Here is a 20,608-nt window from a genome sequence, read left to right as displayed (position 1 = left end):
GAATTCACCCTATGTTTCACAGCCATAGATTTCTGTGGGACTAAGCAACATTTGGCGATTGGACTATTGGAATTCATGCACTTCTATGAAAATTTAAATTTTTTCGTTGTTATTCGTGGTCCTCTGTGAGAATAATATTGTGATTTTCCATATTCTTGCGGAAATTAATCCTGATAGAAAACATTCGGTTTTCTTGTGAGTATGCTTTGTTTTTTTGTTATCTATTGCATAATCTGACTGCATGAAGTTGATGATGATTTGGTATTTTAACGATAGGTGTTAGCGCTGCTGTTAATACATTGGTGAAGGCTAATGTTTGGCATTATTACTGTTTATGGAAGTTCTTATCACATGTGAGAGAATTTTGCAGAGATTAGCATGTTCACTGGAAGCTAGTACAATGTTGTTCTGCTGAGAGTAGTTCTGTTGAATGTAAGTTATATTTTGTCTTATTCTTTTATGTGATGTGGGGTCACTGGTTTCCTGGACCGTTCGAATTGTCCTGGTAGAGATGGTGGTGGGCTGCCTTGGAGAGTCAGTGATAGAGATCTTCAAGACATGGTGTCAGGCTGGTCGAAAGCAACCGCCCAACGAATCTAATCAAATTTCTAGCACTTGGCCCATAGCCTCGTATGCCTTGGCATCATAAGTGCCTTCTTGAATCACTGCAGTTGTTGGAGTGTATCGTCACTCATGCTGCTAATAGGGAGGGAGTGCCAGGGTTTGGACCCTGTGACAACTGAAGTGACGGCGATAGTTTGATGTCAGGATGGGATGTAGTTTGATGGCGATCTTGCAGGTGATGCACCTCTCTGGGCAGTGATAGACTCGGTACAGTGGCACCGCCTCACTTCAAAAACCAATTGGAAGAAAAATTAAGACCAAGGTTACGGTGTGGAGGGCATTGATGTGCCGGAAGGCGTTATTCATCTGCTTGATGGTTCTCAGGGTCTGTCGCCGATGTTTAGCTGATATGAGGAGGCGGAAGGGTCAAGCAAGACAGAACTCAATTTTTCTCAGTAATGAAGACGGTGCAAAGCGTTTTTCTACTTCTGGCCATTTCGTTTTCAGTGGCTAGCCACAAATAATTACATTTCATTTCACAACTTGCCCCAGTGGGATTGAAGCTCATGGCTATAAACTATCCCTGTGGAATAGGATCCTGTAGACCTCTTTCTGGAATTTAGAACTGAGCCAGGGAAATCAGAAGATACTTCATTGCCGTCCCTGGAGGTGCCGGCGCATGGCTGCGAGTGTCTGTTTCAGGACTCGCAGGGAGAAGCGCTTCTGAAGGGTCTGAATGTTCTGGGTGTAGAGGTGGTCACAGTTGGGGCCAAATTGGGAAGGCTTGAATGTAGACTGTAGTCCATTGGGGATGATCTTGTTCCATAGGCAGGTGCTGAGGAAGGTGATGTGGCTGTGGTACCTGGTTTGGGGTCTAGGCCCGAAACGTCAGCTTTTGTGCTCCTGAGATGCTGCTTGGCCTGCTGTGTTCATCCAGCCCCACACTTTGTTATCTAGGATACTTCATTGCTTTCGGGTTAGGGTTAGGGTTAGGGTAAGGTGTGTGTTCCGAGGCAGTGGCGTTATTTCGGCGTTACTAATCGGCGGTGTTAGGAGCTGGTATTGTGTCTGGACAGTTACATGCTGGACCAGCAAACTAGAACCGGGAATCGAACATACAGCTGCGGATGTCGGAGATCTGAAACACACAAAACCAGAAAGTACTGGAGAAACTCAGCAGGTCTGGCAACAACTGTGGAAAGAGAAACAGAATTGACGTCTCAAGTCCAATGTGTTTTCTCTTCAAGAATTACACTGGGCTCGAAATAAGAGAATACACAGTCAGTGAGAAACGGCCTTACTGATGTGAAACAATCCTGGAGCTCCGTTGCTGCCTCACGAGGTTCGATTCCAGCCTCGGGCGACTGTCTGTGTGGAGTTTGCACATTCTCCCTGTGTCTGCGTGCGATTCCTGTGATTTACTCCCACCGCCCGAAGACGTGCGGGTTAGGATGGATTGGCCATGCTAAATTACTCATAGTGTCCGGGGCCATGGTAATGTGGAGTGACAGGGATGGGGTGGGATGCTCTTTAGAGGGTCGGTGTGGACTCGATGGGCCGAACGGCCTGCTCCCACACTGTACTATAGGGTTCTATGATTCTCTCTCCACAGATGCACCAGAACAACTGTTGCCGGGAGTTGAGTTTAGTTACCTGGATGGAGTTAGTACCCCCCCCCCCGCCCCCGCCAAGCAAGCTGTTAGCCTGGAGAGGCAGGAGACCAAGTTGGGTGAGTGCCTTCCCTTTCCCTTGGTGCTGCGGGGGGTGGGACTGGGGCCCGGGTCCTCTCTCCTTCAGAACGTTGGTTCTGAGGAAGGGTCACCGGACCCGAAACGTTAACTCTGTTTTCTCCTTCACAGATGTTGCCACACGTGCTGAGCTTTTCCAGCAACTTTGTTCCTGTTACTCTCTCCTTCAGTTTCTCTATCACCACACTGTAACAGGATAGGACCCTCAGCCTCAGCTTCACAGAACTTCGGCTCAAAAATGTACCGTCCCGACCCTCAGTGCTCAGTAAGCAGGCAGAGACTGTCTCCAACAGCTCGTAAAAAGCGGAATGAAAAATAGCAGGGCGAGCCGAATAGAGCCAAGCGCAGTGGGAGTGTTTACAAAAAGCTTGTGCAGACACGGTGGACCGAATGGCCTCGCCTGCAATGTCATTCAGACAATAATCGTGAAATCCAAGATGCTTCACGTTCCCCACAATCCCTGTAATTAAACTATTATTGCCGTTTTGGATCAGAATTCAATAGGTTTCCGAAATGCACCCGTTCACATTAATTCGGAGCGAGGGAGCTCCAGGGCTGCTTCACCTCAATAGACCCCTTTCTCACCGACTGCGTATTCTCTTCGAAACAAACCAAAAATTTATCGACCCGAGCAGCAACTGAAATCAGTCCCGATCTCCTGCACGTTCTCACACGGTCCGTGTTTAAAATTTTCTTTAACCCGCTTGAACCATCCGAGCACAAACTGAACCAGGCACCGAGAAACGTCCGTTTCCAACCTCACCTCCCCTCGCCCCCACCCCCCGGAAGGTCTCTCTGAACATGAGGATTTAATTTTGCTGCATTTTTTCGCATGCATTTTGCAAAGAGCGTTCGTTAGGCAGCGAAGGGAGAGAGAGAAATGGGGAGGCTGCTGGTCTCGGAGAAAGAGAAAGCAAAATGCCCCAACAAGGCAGCACAAGACATAAATTAACTGCACGCTTTGCTGTCGACAAGTTCATCTTTGCAGAGCGGCTTTCTGTGTTTGTCCCTTTGAAAAGACTGTACACAAGAGCGGCAGGTGTGAGTGCACAGGTGCCCCCACGCTGGATAAATATTGATTGGCTTTCTAGGGTATGATGTATTTCAGCGAATATTGCAGCAAGTCAGTGACTACAAGCTCTGAGTGCAGACCCATGGGGCCATGAAGAACTCGGACGTGTATATCCTGACACCTACTGGTGGAGGCCAGTACTCCACCCTGCGCGGAGCAGTCCAATCTCTCGAGTATGTCAACACAGAGTGGAGCTGGAGGAGCACAGCAGGTCAGGCAGTATCAGAGGAGCAGGAAAGTCAACGTTTCAGGCCGGGGCCCTTAATCAGGTGCACCTGACGAAGGGGCTGCGCTTCGAAAGCTTGTGCGATTCCAGATAAACCTATTGGGCTGTAACCTGGTATCGTGACGTTTCTGATCTTGACTAGCGGATTTGGGATGGAAGTTTATCAGTTTTCATTCTTGGCATTTGCACAGCACTGGCGAGGCTGACATTTATTCCCTTATCCTGAGTTACTTTGAGAACGTGCTGGTTGCCTTTCGTTCGGTTATACTGTTTTGATACAATGAGTATCTTCCCCAACCACTGCAGAGATTAGATTAGATTCCCTACAGTGTGGAAACAGGCCCTTTGGCCCAACAAGTCCACACCGCCCCTTGGACCATCCCACCCAGACCCACCCCCCTACAACCCATACACCCCTGAGTACTATGGAACAATTTAGCATGGCCAATCCACCTAGCCTGCACATCTTTGGACTGTGGGAGGAAACCGGAGCACCCGGAGGAAACCCACGCAGACGCAGGAAGAATATGCAAACTCCACACAGACAGTCGCCCAAGGCTGGAATCGGACCCAGGTCCCTGGCGCTGTGAGGCTGCAGGGTGCTGCCCTGTGCCCAGAGGGCAGTTAAAAATCAATGGCCCTTGGTGTGGGACAAGACTAGAATTGGTCAGGACATCAGGACCCCTTCCCTCAACAAAGAGCATTGGTGAGCCATAAGACCATAAGAAACAGAAACAGGAGCAGGCCATTCGGTCCCTCGAGTCTGCTCATTCATTCAGCAGGATCATGGTTAATTCCATATTCCACATTAAATAAAGACCTGCAGCTGTTGGAAATCAGAAAAAAAAAACAAAAAACAGAAGTTGCTGGAAAGACTCAGCAAGTCTGGCGCCTCCGTGAAGTGAAATCAGAGTTAAAGTTCCTCACATCCACTTTCCTATCCTTAATTCCCCAACTGTTCTAGAATCTATCTCAGCCTTAAACATACACAAGGACTCTGACCCCACAACACTTTCAGTGGCAAGAAGTTCCAAAGATTCTCAACCCTCTGAAAAAAAGTAATTCCTCCCTTTCTCAGTTTTAAATAGGCACCCCATTATTTTGAATCCACACCATCTGGTCCCAGGCTGTCCCATGAGGGGAAACATCCTCTCAGCATTTAGAGCTTGGCAGCTTCATCATCATTTTTTCTGAAATTGGCTTATCACCTGATTATACTTTAATGGAATTTAAATTCACAAACAGCTATGATATTCATCACAATATTCAAACTCCTACTCTTTGGGTTGTGAGCCAGTAAACTGTAAAGTCTTCACAAGGTTGTAAAGGATTGCTGGGTCAGAGCAGCAATAGGAAACATTGATTGTAATCTACTTACAGTTGTATCGTTGTAGGACCATTGCCATTGGATAATGAGTGGGACAACATGAACTAACGCATTTGGCAGGAATAATAGAGGAGCTCAATTGAATTTAAATAGAGAAAGACAGCAGAAAGCAACAGTGCAGAGGGATATAGATGTCTTCTGCATGAATCATGAAAAGCTATCACCCAAATCCAGCAAGTAATACAGAAAGCAAATGGAATGTTGACCTTTATTTGAAATGGAATGGAATATAAAACTAGAGAGGTCTTGATAAAACTGTACAAAGTAGTAGTTGGGTCATACCTGCAATGTTGTGGATAGTTTTGGCCCCCTTCTCTAAGAAAATATATAGTGGCATTGGAAGCATCTAGAGAAAGTTCATTAGACAGATGCTGGATATGGAGGAATTTTCTTATGAGGAGAGGTTGAGTAATTTGAGTTGGTACTCAAAAGAGTTGAGATGAATGAGAGGAATCCTTATTGAAATATAGGTATGTAATATATAACGGTTGACAAGGTAGGTGCAGAATGATTTGTCAAAGAGTCTAGAGCCAGAAGGAATAATCTCAGAGTAAGAGGTCAAGCATTTAAGACACAGATGAAGAGGAATATTTTTGTTCAGTGGGCAGTGAATCTGTGGAATTCCTTACAGCAGAGGGCTGCCAAGATCATTAATTATATTATGGGTATATCTAAAGAGTGTAGGAGGAAAGTGAGAAACGAAATAAAAGAGGCAAAGAGAGGGTATGTGAAGAAACTGACAGCCAACATAAAAGAGACTTCAGATGTAGGCCAGTAGTGTAATGGATAATGTGCCCGACTTTGGATCAGAAGATAATAAAATGTGAGGCTGGATGAACACAGCAGGCCAGGCAGCATCTCAGGAGCACAAAAGCTGACGTTTCGGGCCTAGACCCTTCATCAGAGAGGGGAATGGGGAGAGGGAACTGGAATAAATAGGGAGAGAGGGGGAGGCGGACCGAAGATGGAGAGTAAAGAAGATAGGTGGAGAGAGTATAGGTGGGGAGGTAGGGAGGGGATAGGTCAGTCCAGGGAAGACGGACAGGTCAAGGAGGTGGGATGAGGTTAGTAGGTAGATGGGGGTGCGGCTTGGGGTGGGCGGAAGGGATGGGTGAGAGGAAGAACCGGTTAGGGAGGCAGAGACAGGTTGGACTAGTCTGCTTGGCCTGCTGTGTTCATCCAGCCTCACATTTTATTATCTTGGAATTCTCCAGCATCTGCAGTTCCCATTATCTTAGATCAGAAGATTGTAGGTTTGAGTCCTACCTGGCTTGCGCACAGCTAACAGCTGCACTGCACTTGAAAATTACCATGTGATTCCAAACTGTTTTGGCGGCAGTACAGTGGTTAGCACTGCTGCCATCTGGTGCCAGGGACCCGGGTTTAATTCCAGCCTCGGGCAACCGTTGGTGAGGAGTTTGCGCATTCTCCCCGTATCTGTGTGGGTTTCCTCTGGGAGCTCCGGGTCACTGGACCCAAAACATTAATTCTGACTTTTCTTCACCAGATCTGCTGATGCCACCAGATCTGCTGAGCTTTTCCACCAAGCTCTGTTTTTGTAACTGATTTACAGCATCTTCCATTGTTTCAGTTTTTATACATGTAACTAGAGGCCAGTTGGCTTAACTTTTGTCATCGGGGAAATGTTAGTGTCTATTATATAGGATGTCATAGCAGTGCATTTACAGGTGCATAACATGATTGAGCCGATTCAACATGACTTAATGAAAGAAAATCATATCCTACAAAGTAGAAGTTCAGCAGGTAATAGGGAAGGTAATTAATGCTGATTGACAGGGCCCTGTGTATTAATATTTATGGCTTCCAGTATACATAAATACACTGAACTGTGAACGCAGTTTTAACAGTCTTAAATTGGTCATCAGTATAACTCCTCACACATTTAGGATTAGCTAGCAAGTGTTGTTCAATTGCAGCCAATGTTGGTCACCATGTAGTAAGTTGTGTACAATCAGGCTACAGTCATATATAGTCAGTATCTTGCTGGCTGCAAACAGCCGAAGGGATTAGCTGTTTGACACCGTCCATCTACATACCTGGCATACTCACTGGTATGATAAGCAGAATGTCCTTTGGCTTGACAGAGGCATGAGTTGGTGGTGAACACTACTTGTGTTGTTAGTACATAGTAGCAGTGTGAAGTAGTTTCATCTGTTGCTGCATAATGTGCGAAGAATTTTGATGACTGCTAATTAAGTGCCAGCCACACGTGCAACATGGTGGACTGGTGTGTGCTGAAAGCTACATATATTAACAGACAAAGCCCTTTTTTTTGCAAACAGGAAGAACATGTATCCAGAATTCAACTCAGTAAAATAATTGACGGTAATTCACTGATTTATGTTTTAAGACAATGCCCTGACCAATCGTAGTTTTATTTATTTATTGGTGGAGAGTGGGTGTGAGTGTAGCTGTCGAGAATTTATTGTCCTTGAGAAGATGGTGGTGAGCTGCTTTCTTGAACCACTGCAATCCACCTGCTGTGGGTTGACTTACAATGCAAATAAGGAGGGAATTCCAGGATTTTGACACAGCGACAGTGAAGGAACGGCGATATATTTCCAAGTCAGGATGGTGAGTGACTTGGAGGGTCAGGAATAGGCCCTTCGGCCCTTCAAGCCTGCATCGATCCAGATCCTCTATCTAAACCTGTCACCCATTTTCCAAGGATCTGTATCCCTCTGCTCCCTGCCCATTCGTGTATCTGTCTAGATACATCTTAATTGATACTATGGTGCCCACCTCTACCACCTCCGCTGGCAACGTGTTCCAGGCACCCACCACCTTCTGCATAAAGAACTTTCGACTCATATCTCCCTTAAACTTTTCCCCTGTCACCTTGAAATCATGACCCCTAGTAATTGAGTCCCCCACTCTGGGAAAAAGCTTGTTATCCACTCTGTCTATACCCCTCATGATTTTGTAGACCTCAATCAGGTCCCCCCTCAACCTCTGTCTTTCAATTGTAAATAACCCTAATCCACTCAAGCTCCTACTCAACCTCTTGCAAGGGAACTTGCAAGGGGTGGCATTCCCAAGTATTTGCTGCTTTTGTCCTTCTAGATGGAAGTGATCGTGGGTTTGGAAGGTGCTGTCTGTGGATCTTCAGTGAATTTCTACAGTGAATCTCTAGATAGTACACACTGCTACTACTGAATGTCGGTGGTGGAGGGAATGGATGCTTGTGGATGTAACGCCAATAAAGTGGGTTGCTTTGTCCTGGATGAGTGTTGTTGGGGCTGCACCCATCTAAGAAAGTGGGGAGTATTCCATCACTCTCCTGAGTTGTGCCTTGTAGATGGTGGAAAAGCTTTGGGGAGTCAGGATCAACAGCCACAGTTCTTTCGATTTTTATTTGAGGAGTCAGAAGGTGAGTTACTAGCTGAAATATTCTTTTATTTATTTGTTAATGACCATTAATGTGCTCTTACATCCATTATGTTTTTGTGATGAGTCCAGTTGAGCTTCTGGTTAATGATAATCCCCATGGTGTTGATAGAGGGAGATTGACTGTCAAGGGACTGTGATTAGACTGATTGACAGTTAACAGCCAGGTTTTATTAAATTTTAACCAAGTCATAGCCCTGGCATTTGTGTGGTATAAATATTACCTGCCACTTGTTCGCAGATCTTGTTGGATTTAAACATGTGCTGCTTCAAATAACAAAGAACAAAGAAAAATGCAGTGCAGGAATAGGCACCGATCCAGATCCTCTACCTAAACCTGTCACCTATTTTCCAAGGATCGGTATCCCTCTGCTCCCTGCCCATTCATGTATCTGTCTAGATACATCTTAAATGATTCTATGGTGCCCACCTCTACCACCTCCACTGGCAATGCGTTCCAGGCACCCACCACCTTCTGCGTAAAGAACTTTCGACTCATATCTCCCTTAAACTTTTCCCCTGTCACCTTGAAATCATGACCCCTAGTAATTGAGTTCCCCACTCTGGGAAAAAGCTTGTTATCCACTTTGTCTATACCCCTCATGATTTTGTAGACCTCAATCAGATCCCCCCTCAACCTCCATCTTCCTAATATGAATAATCCTAATCTACTCAACCTCTCTTCATAGTTAGCGCCCTCCATACCAGACAACATCCTGGTGAACATCCTCTGTGCCCTCTCCAAAGCATCTACATCCTTTTGGTAATGTGGCGACCAGAATTGTACGCAGCATTCCAAATGTGGTCGAACCAAAATCCTATACAACTGTAACATGATCCGCCAACTCATGTACTCAATGCCCCGTCCGATGAATGAAAGCATGCCGTATGCCTTCTTGACCACTCTATCGACCTGCATTGCTACCTTCAGGGTACAATGGGCCTAAACACCCAGGTCTCTCTGTGCATCAATTTTCCCCAGGGTTTTTCTATTTATCGTACAGTTCACTCTTGAATTGGATCTTCCAAAATGCATCACCTCACATTTGCCTGGATTGAACTCCATCTGCGATTTCTCCACCCAACTCTCCAATCTATCTATATTATGCTGTATTCTCTGACAGTCCCCTTCACTAGCTGCTCTTCCCAGCAATCTTAGTGTTATCTGCAAACTTGCTAATCAGACCATCTATACCTTCCTCCAGATCATTTATGTATATCACAAACAACAGTGATCCCAACACGGATCCCTGTAGAACACTACTGGTCACAGTTCTCCATTTTGAGAAACTCCCTTTCACAATGACTGTCTGTCTCCTGATGCCCAGCCAGTTCTGTATCCATCTAGTTAGTACACCCTAGACCCCATGCAACTTCACTTTTTCCATCAGCCTACCTTATCAAATGCCTTACTAAAGTCCATGTATATGACATCTACAGCCCTTCCCCTCATCTGTCAACTTTGTCACTTCCTCAAAGAATTCTATCAAGTTGGTAAGACATGACCTTCCCTGCACAAAACCATGCTGCCTATCATTAATAAGCCCATTTTCTTCCAAATGTAAATAGATCCTATCTCTCAGTATCTTCTCCAGCAGCTTCCCCACCACTGACATCAGGCTCACTGGTCTATAATTACCTGGATTATCTTTGCTACCCTTCTTAAACCAGGGGACAACATTAGCAATTCTCCAGTCCTCCAGGACCTCACCCATGCTCACAGATGCTGCAAAGATATCTATAAAGGCCCCAGTTATTTCTTCTCTCGTTTCCCTCAGTAACCTGGGATAGATCTCATCTGCACCTGGGGACTTGTCCACCCTAAAGCCTTTTAGAATACCCAACACTTCCCGCCCTCCTTATGCTGACTTGACCTAGAGTAAATAAACATCTATCGCTAACCTCAACATCCATCATGTCTCTCTCCTCAGTGAATATCAACGCAAAGTACTCATTAAGAATCTCAGTCATTTTCTCTGATTTCCCTCCTTTGTCCTTGAGTGGGCCAATCCTTTCTCTAATTACCCTCTTGCTCTTTATATATGAATAAAAGGCTTTGGGATTTTCCTTAACCATGTTTGCTAAAGATATTTCATGACCCCTTTTAGCCCTCTTAACTCTTTGTTTCAGATTGATCCTACTTTCCTGATATTCTTTCGTAGCTTCGTCTGTTTTCAGTCACCTAGACCTTATGTATGCTTCCGTTTTCCTCTTGGCTATTCTCACAATTTCACCAGTCACCCATGGTTCCCTAATCTTGCCCTTTCTATCCCTCATTTTCACAGGGACATGTCTGTCCTGCACTCTAATCAACCTCTCTTTACTAGCTTCCCATATATCAAATGTGGATTTGCCGTCAAACAGCTGCTCCCAATCCACATTCCCCAGCTTCTGTCGAATCTTGCTATAGTTAGCCTTCCCCCAATTCAGCACTCTTCCTTTAGGACCACTCTCGTCTTTGTCCATCAGTATTCTAAAACTTATGGAATTGTGATCACTATTCCCAAAGTAGTCCCCTATTGAAATTGGCTGGGCTCATTTCCCAACACCAGGTCCAGTATGGCCCCTTCCCGAGTTGGACTATTTACATACTGCTCAAGAAAACCCTCCTGGATTCTCCTTACGAATTCTGCTCCATCTAAACCCCTAACACTAAGTGAATCCCAGTCAATGTTGGAAAAATTAAAATCTCCCATCACCACCACGCTGTTGCTCCTACACCTTTCCATAATCTGTTTATATATTTGTGCCTCTATCTCTTGCTCACTGTTGGGAGGTCTGTAGTACAGCCCCAACATTATTATCACACTCTTCCTATTTCTGAGCTCTGCCTGTATTGACTCACTGCTCGAGTCCTCCATAGTGCCCTCCTTCAGCACAGCTGTGATATCCTCTTTGACCAGTAATTCAACTCCTCCACCCCCATTACCTCCCTCTCTATCCCACCTGAAGCATCTATATCCTGGGATATTTTGTTGCCAGTCTTGCCCTTCCATCAACAAAGTCTCATAGCAACAAAATCATACTATCAGGTACTGACCCAAGACCTAAGTTCATCTACCTTACCTACTACACTTCTCACATTAAAACAAATGCACCTCAGACCACCTGTCCCTTTGTGTTCATCATCTGCTCTCAGCCTACTCTTCCCCTCAGTCACACTGACTTCATTGTCTAGTTCCTTTCAGGCTTTAGTTACTACTTCCTTACTGTCCACTAACATCCTCATTTGGTTCCCATCCCCCTGCCACATTAGTTTAAACCCTCCCCAACAGCGTTAGCAAAAGTAGCCCGAGGGACATTGGTTCCAGTGCTGCCCAGGGGTAGACCGTCTGATTTGTAATAGCTCCACCTCCCCCAGAACCAGTCCCAATGCCCCAAAAATCAGAACCCCAAAAAAATCTGAACACCCCAGTATCTGAGGAGTGGTGAATGGCTGGATCTGTTCAAAGTTTTCCCCATTTAGCATGGTGATAGCTTCACACAACAAGATGGCAGGTATTCTCAATGTAAAAGAGGGACTTTGTCTCCACAAGGACTGTGCCATGGTCACTCTTACTCGTACTGTCATGGGCAGATGCGAAGGACGTGTACCTAGAGTGCTCCTGTTTCAACTCAATAAAATAGTTGACAGTAATTGGCTGTTTCATTTCTCAAGACAATGCCGTGGCCAATCAAAATTAACCTGCCTTGTCTAAAATCGAACAAAGTCTGAATATTAAATGCCAATTGGTATTAATGGGTACATTTTCCATAGCAATGTCTCTGACCAATCAGAGTCCACTTTTCAAACAATCAGCACCCTCCTCCAATGCAATATAAATGTTGATATTCAGCAGTGAATTTTTATTCTTGTGAAATGACCTAATGAGTGCAAGATAAACACCTTGACAGCTTGGGGTCCAGGCAATTGAAAACACATCGGTAATCGTACAGTGATTAGAAGTAGGAACCAAAGGATGACAAAGACAGACGAACATCTACAGAATAATGGAGCTTTCCCCAGTTTGTTGGCGATCAGTCTTTATTTTGATGTGTTTGTCATTCTGGACAAGACTGGGTTGTTAGTCCCAACTCTGACAGCTACCCCTTATCCCTTACTAATTAACTATTGTTACATTTAGTTTAAATTCACCTCCCCCCACCAACCCTCTGGAAAGGTTTGGGAGGCTTGCAATACTTTAAGATTGCAGTGATGGGGAGGAGTGAGAAACAATGATAAGCATTTTAAAATTGGAATGTTGCAAGGCCAGGAGGCAACGTACGCCATCAGTCTGTTGAAGAAATCCAGTCAGGCTCTTCCTATCAGTTTGTAAGTAAGAGCATTAGGATACTAACATAAATTCCATATCTAAATCCTAATAAATAGAGTACTGTGGTACAGTACAGGATTGAAGGCATTGTCAGTGTTAGGGGTAGAGAAACAACATATTTAAGCCAGTACTGCAAATGAGAAAGGATAAATCATTGTGGTGATCGACTTACTAACTACGTGACAGAGGTGTGTCCCTAACACACATTAAATTTACCAATGAGAAGCAAGGCCAAAGATCCCTGTCCTGAGTTACTGACGGACAGTCAACATTGCTGGGGTTGTTGGAGTGAGAAGTGCATTCTGCTTGAACTGAAACAACTCTCAAACCTCAGGCAAATAAAGCATCAGCGTTCTGAAGAAACCCTCGGCCATGGATGTTGCATTTCAGAGGAAAAGTGCTGAGAATGCTAAGGTAATCACTAAACTGGTAATTCAAATTGAAATGGAATTGTGTGCTGGTGGATTCGTCTTCTTTACCATTCTGTCATTTTTATTTCATCGGACCCTCTCGCGCACACAAAACTTTAGCTCTTTAAATGTCTGAGATTGCTAGTGGTTTGAAGTAAGGCACAGGCATAGCTGGGCAGCCTGTCAAGGGCTTGTCTTTATAGAAGTAGAACAGTGGGCTGTGTACTTGCTGTCTTAATCTCCTTTCCCCTTCCTTATGCCTTCTTTGGTAGAGAGGCAGATATTACTGCTGCTTGAATAATGAAGGAAGTCACTGGGGACAGCATGAATGTAGCCTACACATATAGAAATGCAGGAGATTGGGTGCCAAGCTCATTTCACGCCCTGTCAAATTATGCAATTTGTTCAAATCAGTGGACAGCAATACCAGGAGGTTATAAAAGCAGTGACTTCACACAGTCACTGGATTGTTATGGCACAGAAGAGGCTATTTATCCCATCATACCTGCATTAGCTCAATTACTTAGTGCCAAACTCCTGCCTTTCCCCATTCCCTTGCACACTACTTCTACCCAAATACTGATCCAACACCTTCTTGAATGCTTTAGTTGAACCTGCCTTCATCAGTTTTCCAGTTAGTGCATTCTATACCGTAACCAGTCACTGTCTTACATCACATTTGCTTTGTTTGCATCTCACTTTAAATTTATGCTCTCAGTCTTATTCCTTTTGCATGTGGGAATAGTTTCTTCCTCTCTACTCCGTCCGGCACATTCATGACTTTAAAAACCTCAGTCAAATCTCCTTTCAAACCTTCTCTCCATGGAGAACACCCCCAATTTCTTCAATCAATCCTCATTGCTGAAGTTTCTCACTTCTGGAACCATTCTTGTAAATCACTCTACACTCTGTCCAATGCATTCACATCTTTCCTATAATGTGACACCCACAACTGGACACAATACTCCATCTGAGGACTAACATGTGTGTTGTACAAGTTCAATATCTTCTGGGATTTCTGTTTGGGGGGACTTCTTCAAATTAATCTTTCATGTTTCAAACTTTAGGCAGGGAAATGAATATTTCCTGCATTTAATTATGGAATCTTGAACTAGTACAACGCAAAAGGAAGTTGTTCAGTCCATTGAGTCTGTACAAGCTCTGTTGAGTTAGAACCTCTGCTCCCAATAAATTAAAATTTAAAAGAATTAACAATACAGGGCACAGACTACCTAGACATCAAATGAAGGAAGTACAACAAATGACATTAAAGGTTATAAGAAATTGAGGAAAGGGCAATGATATGGCTGTGAACTGGATAGCCTGGATGACTACCTCTGGAACAGTTACTTTAAAAAATCTGATGATCAGACATCATCCTCGATCAGCTCCAAAGGTGCTGCACAGGAGCATAATCCATATTCAAATTGACACTGAGCCCAAGTGGGAAATGTTTAAGGCAAATGTTTAAAAGCTTGGTCAACGAGACAGGTTTTAATGTGCTTTGTGAAAGAGAGAGAAAGAAACAGAGAGATGGAGGATGAATTTCCAGAGCTCAAGGCCAGACAGTTAAAGGCACAGGTACTAATGTTGGAGTGAAAGATTGGGGAATAGACAAGAAAACATTACACAATGATCCAGCATAACAGGTATTAAATCTGTAGAGATTCACATTCTGGAATAAACCTTCTTCAGAAAATTGTGACCTTGGTGAAAATGTCTAAACATGAAGTGTCTCAGCCTCACTTCACACAGGACACGAAACCTTTGGAGCGGACGTAGGAAAAGATTAGAGTCATAGAGTGATTGAGTTGTACAACACCAAAACAGACCTTTCAGTCTAACCTGTTCATGCCAATCAGATATCCTAAGTTAATCTACTCCCAGTTGCCAGCATTTGGCCCATATCGCTCTAAACCCTCTCCTGTTCATAAACCCATCCAGATGCCTTTTAAATGTTGTAATTGTACCAGCCTCCACCACTTCCTCTGGCACCTCATTCCATACAGGCACCACACTGTGTGAAAAAATTGCCCCTTAGGTCCCTTTCATATCTTTCGCCTCTCATCTAAACTTATGCACTTTAGCTGTCAACACCCCCACCCTGGGAAAAAGTCTTTCACTATTCTCCCTATCCATGCCCATCATGATTTTATAAACCTCTATAAGGTCACCCTTAACTTCAATTATTGCAATCAATCACATCAGCTCAAACAGATTAGCCTTGACCTTATTGAACGGTGGAACAGTCTCAAGGGGCTGAATGGCCTACTTCAGCACTTGTTTCAGTTGAGATGTGATGGCGATGTTTAACATCATAAAGGATTTAGATAGAACAAACAAAGAATGACTGATTTCGGCCAAAGTGCCCATGATAAGATCTATAATGATTGGCAGAGATTGATAACATGAAAGCAAATCTTTTTACTCAATCAACTGTCAGAATTTAAAATCATTAGATACAGATTCACATCAGCATAACATTCCCTAGGGAAGCTACACTTGTGACCCATTCCTCACACACCCATTCCCATACCCATCACTCCTCAGTCATTCTCCTCTCACCCACAGCCTGGTTGATTTTCTTTCATTTTATTCATTAATAGGATAAGCGCATCACTGGATTGGCAGCATTTATTGCCCATTCCTAATTGTGCAGAGGGCAGTTCAAAGTTGTTGTTGTGGCAGTTTTGATTGACACCTGTCTACTGCCTTGGCCAATCTTAATTGAGACATATAAAATAATCAGAGGGTTAGATAGGGTGGATAGGGAGAGCCTTTTTCCTAGGATGGTGATGGCGAGCACAAGGGGGCATAGCTTTAAATTGAGGGGTGAAAGATATAGGACAGATGTCAGAGGTAGTTTCTATACTCAGAGAGTAGTAAGGGAATGGAAGACTTTGCCTGCAACGGTAGTAGATTCGCCAACTTTAAGTACATTTAAGTCATCATTGGACAAGCATATGGACGTACATGGAATAGTGTAGGTTAGATGGGCTTGAGATCGGTATGACAGGTCGGCACATCATCGAGGGCTGAAGGGCCTGTACTGTGCTGTAATGTTCTATGTTCTATGTTCCTGTACCACCTCCACATTGTGCTGTGGGTCTGGAGTTACATATAGGCCAAACCAGGTATGGACAGCAGTTTCATTCCATGAAGGGTATTAGTGAGCCAGATGGGTTCTTCTGACAATTGACAATGGATTCGTGGTCATCATTGGATTCTTAACTCCAGATATTTTTATTGAATTCGAATTCCACTATCTGCCGTGGCAGGATTCGAACCCAGGTCCCCAGAAAGCTATCCGGGTCTTTGGATCAACAGTCCTGCAATGACGAGTCTATGTTCATTATCACTGAGTTGCAGACTGTCTTATTGTGAAAGTTCCCTCATAACAAATTGGTTTGAATCTGCTACTCCACTTATTTCACTAAGAGTCGCCCATATCAATTATGATTCTCCGATGCAACAGAATGCCTCACTCAACACCTTTGGTAAAGACAGTGTTACGCCACAGACTGACCATGGGCTGTTCCAGACATTGAAATACTTTTGAAGTGAAAGCATTCCAATGGTCAGAGAGTCAAAGAAACAAGTCAGGAGTGTGATAAATATTTCCTTCTTGCTTGGATGAGTGCAACCCCAATAACATTCAAGAAGCTTGACACCAACCAGGACAAAGCAGCCCACTTTTTTTTTAGCACCACATCCACAAAAATCCATTCTTTCTTCCACCAATGCTTGGTAGAAGCAGAGTGTACTATCAACACTATACAATGCAGGAATACATCAAAGATCCTTAGACAGCACTTTCATCTCGAAGAACAAGGGCAGCAGATACGTGGGAACACCACCACCTCCAAGTTCCCCTCCAATACACTCACCATCCTGACTTGGAAATATATTGCCATTCCTTCATTGTCACTGGGCTAAAATCCTGGAATTCCCTCCTTAATCTATGGTGGGATCAATCATCTGTCAACATCGCCTGAAAGTGGGATTTCCTGAAACCCCTTAACCTGCTCACTTCCTACCTTCAGCAATCTCCTGAAAAGATCTAATGCTGCTGCAACTTTCTAATGTTTGTTTTACCAATGTCAAGCTCACGTGATTTTTGTTATTTTAAAGACATTAATATAATCGCAAGTTGTTGTTGTGGCAGTTTTGATTGACACCTGTCTACTGCCTTGGCCAATCTTTCCCTGTACCACCTGCACCTTGTGGCTGAGGGGTGTTCGATGTACAGGATATGCCACAGGTTCTCCGAGAATGTCCTCCAAAGATAAAACCTCACCACCAGATACTAAGGCTGCACGTTCACAGTACACTGCCACTTGCAAGCCCCACTCTGAACCATACATACAATCCCAGCTTCAGCAATAATGCTGTTTCTTCATTATCACTGGGTCAAGTGAGCGATAGGAAACAGAGAGATACTTGTCAGGCTGCAGGAAGGTTTGTTGTGGAGTTCCCAGAGGGCAGTATTCAGACTGTTGCATTTCCTGATTCATGTTAATGACCTGGATCTTGATGCAGGGGACAATTTCAAAGTTTGCAGTTAACACAATACTTGGAAGAAATATAAATTGTGAATAGGACAATCTAGAAATCCAAAAGAAAAAGTTAGTGAAGTGAATAGACAGTTAAGAGATGAGGTTCAATGCACAGAAATGTGAGGTGATGTACTTTAGTTGGAAGAACAGTGAAAGACAGTATAAAATAGGGATACAATTCTAATGGGGATGCAGGAGCAGAGGGAGCTGGGTATAGGTGTGCAAGAGTAAGAAATCTCTGTGATGAGGATAGATTTAAGAAATTTCTACTGTTCTCTTTGGACAGAAGAGGGCTGAGAAGAGATCTAACAGAGATTCTCAAAGTCATGAGGAGGTTGAAAGAGTAGACAGGGAAAAGTTGTTCCCACTTGTACAATGAACAAGAATGAGAGGGGCATAGATTTGATCTGATTTGCAAATGGAGCAAATATGGTCTGAGGAAAACATTTTTCACAGCGAGCAGTTAGTGTATGGAGTGTGCTACCTGGAAATGAGTTGGAGGCAAGCTCAGTTGAGGCAATCATGAGGGCACTGGACAATTATTTGGATGAAAATAATTTGCAAGAATGTGGGGAAACCAGCAGAATAACAACACTGAGTAAGATACTCATTCGAAGAGCTGATGAAAATATGATGGCCTGAACGGCCTTCTTTTCTGCCAAAACAATTCTGATTCTGCGAAAGTTATTTGTACAGTCTCACTGCCTTGCTCTTACTCCATTCAGCCTATTGCCTCTGTGCCAGCTCTCTAATCAGATTCCCCTTTTGCTGCACTCTCTAATGTCCTATACCTGTACATTTTCTCTACTGTTTAATCTGCATTCAGAAACATGTCAATAGTGCATTCTATGTCTCAACAACCATCCATCGGGAAGGAAATTTTTTTTACTTCTCCATTTGTTTATTTGGCATTGAGCTTAAGTTTATCAGTCTAGTCACTAATTCATTGACCAGTGGAAAACTGTCTTTTCAGAACTTTTCATAATTTATGGCACCTTGATTGGAAGATCTCATGGAATCATGGCTATTAGGACGAACAAAAACCAAACCTTGAGCTTGCATAAAAAGTTGGTAACAAGACCAGTTTAGTTTACTTTAGCGAGTGCTTTCAAAATTTAGAGAGCTTTCAGTATCCATAGTGCCCTTGTTTACAAGTGGCATGCTGAATGCTTTCCTTCTCATGATTTGTTTCTGTTGGGCGTGTGGTGACTTGCTGTGTAGCACTGCTGCCTCACAGCGCCAGGGACGCAGGTTCAATTCCACCCTCAGATAACTTTCTCCCCATGTCTGCATGAGTTTCTGCTGGTGCACTGGTTTCCTCCCACTGCACAAATCCCTGTGGCATTCAGGAATGTGCTGGCTAGGTGGGTTAATCATGGGAAATGCAGAGGTAGGGGGATGGGGATGAGGATGGGTCTGGATGGGATGCTTTTCAGAGAGTTGGTGTGTACCTGCTGGGCCAAATGGCCTGTTTCTACAGTGTAGGGATTTTATGATAATCTGTTCTCATTTAACGGACAAAGATACTCACAATCTTCATTTCATTTTGCAAGAAAATAAAACTAACCGGGCCATGTATCTTTAATCCTTAGTCACAGTTAAGAAGGTGGTGGTGAGCCACTTTTTTGTCCATTTGCTGTAGTTACACCCAAAAGTGTTTTAAGGAGGGAATTCAGGATTTCAATGCATAGCCACTGAAGGACTGTGTTGCCAGGCCAGGATGGAATGGTGAATTGGGAGGCAACATGGAGATGCAATTTCCAGCCCATCTTCTTGGTCATGGGGGTCACAGGTTTGGAAAGCATTTTGATGAATACGGCAATATGGGATAATATCTTCTGGGATTGATGTAGGTTTGGAATCCTGGAAACTGTGTTATACTTCTGGTCAATCTGTAATAAGATGTTCGTTCTTCCCCTTTCTAGAGATCAATATATATTGAGGAAAAATTTACCACTGGTGATGAAGTGACTCTCATTTTCTCGTTAAAGGAAGAAGTTGGTGCCTTGGCCAAAGCCTTGCGACTGTTTGAGGTAATAATTTGCTATCTGCTTATGGCCATTAGCCCCATAGCTCATATCTCTGATTCATATTAAAATGAGAAAAACAGTAAAGCTCTGCCCTTCGCTTTTGTCCCCTCACCAGTTCACAATACATTCTTCCAACTTGTCTTTCTTTCAATTATTGCAGATTGCTAGAATAGAATTAATTTCTTGTGAATATGGAGATTTTGGGGTAAAGTATGCTAGTAATTTGAGATATTTGAAGAAGTCGCCATTAGACAGGAGGTTGCTTCTAATGAGAAGGACCACACTGCCTTTTAGAATTCTGTAGAGCAATCTGCATTGATTCTTCTGAAAATGTTACAGGTATGTTGAGTTTACATGTATCTTGCATCATTCTGAGTACTTTCTGTATTAGTCAATGGATCATATCACAGTGTCCGGATGTTACAAGAGGATGTAAGGCGTGAATCATTCAAGGCCACAGTTTGCTGCAGCTGGATTTAGGGAGTCAGGTTGGGAGCAGGGAATTAACCATTGAGTTTCCAGTCCAATGGAGAGCGGCATCATGGATCCCTCTTCCCAGCTCAAGCTAGAACTCAGGCTTGCCTGCAGCCATGTTTTCCACCACATTAACTATCAAGAGTGGAAACTTTTTAAAAAAACTACCTTCTTGTCGAACATAATAACTATTGACTTTAATTGCACACATCAGAATTTTCCCAAAATTCCTGCAAGCTTGACTCCTGCAAGCACATTTTCAATTATATTTTGGAAGTTCTGGTAGAATCTTATTTCGTATTATTTTCAGGTCATACGATCCAGTTCATACTAATCATCTGTGTGAACAAAAATTCTGATAACCCCCGAATTCTTTTGCCAATTGTGTTCAATCTATAGCTTCTAATTGCTGATTCACTT

The 20,608-nt window shown here is 43.6% G+C and overlaps 1 protein-coding gene across 2 annotated transcripts in view; it reads left to right on the top strand.

Annotated features, from left to right (window-relative positions):
- The first annotated feature begins 12,819 nt into the window (after positions 1–12,819).
- pah (phenylalanine hydroxylase) overlaps positions 12,820–20,608 on the top strand; it is a 90,812-nt gene continuing 83,023 nt past the window's right edge. Inside the window, exons 1-2 of one of the 2 annotated variants that reach the window (XM_059652584.1) lie at positions 12,820–13,132; positions 19,610–19,717. In XM_059652584.1, coding sequence (XP_059508567.1) covers positions 13,091–13,132; positions 19,610–19,717 — 150 coding nt within the window. In that variant the 5' untranslated portion in view covers positions 12,820–13,090. The remainder of the gene's footprint in view (positions 13,133–19,609; positions 19,718–20,608) is intronic. The other variant, XM_048549293.2, reaches the window with a different exon arrangement.

The sequence above is a fragment of the Stegostoma tigrinum genome, chromosome 18 (genome assembly GCF_030684315.1).
Source record: "Stegostoma tigrinum isolate sSteTig4 chromosome 18, sSteTig4.hap1, whole genome shotgun sequence".
Taxonomy (NCBI): Eukaryota; Metazoa; Chordata; class Chondrichthyes; order Orectolobiformes; family Stegostomatidae; genus Stegostoma; species Stegostoma tigrinum.
This window is presented reverse-complemented; position numbering and strand designations above follow the sequence as displayed.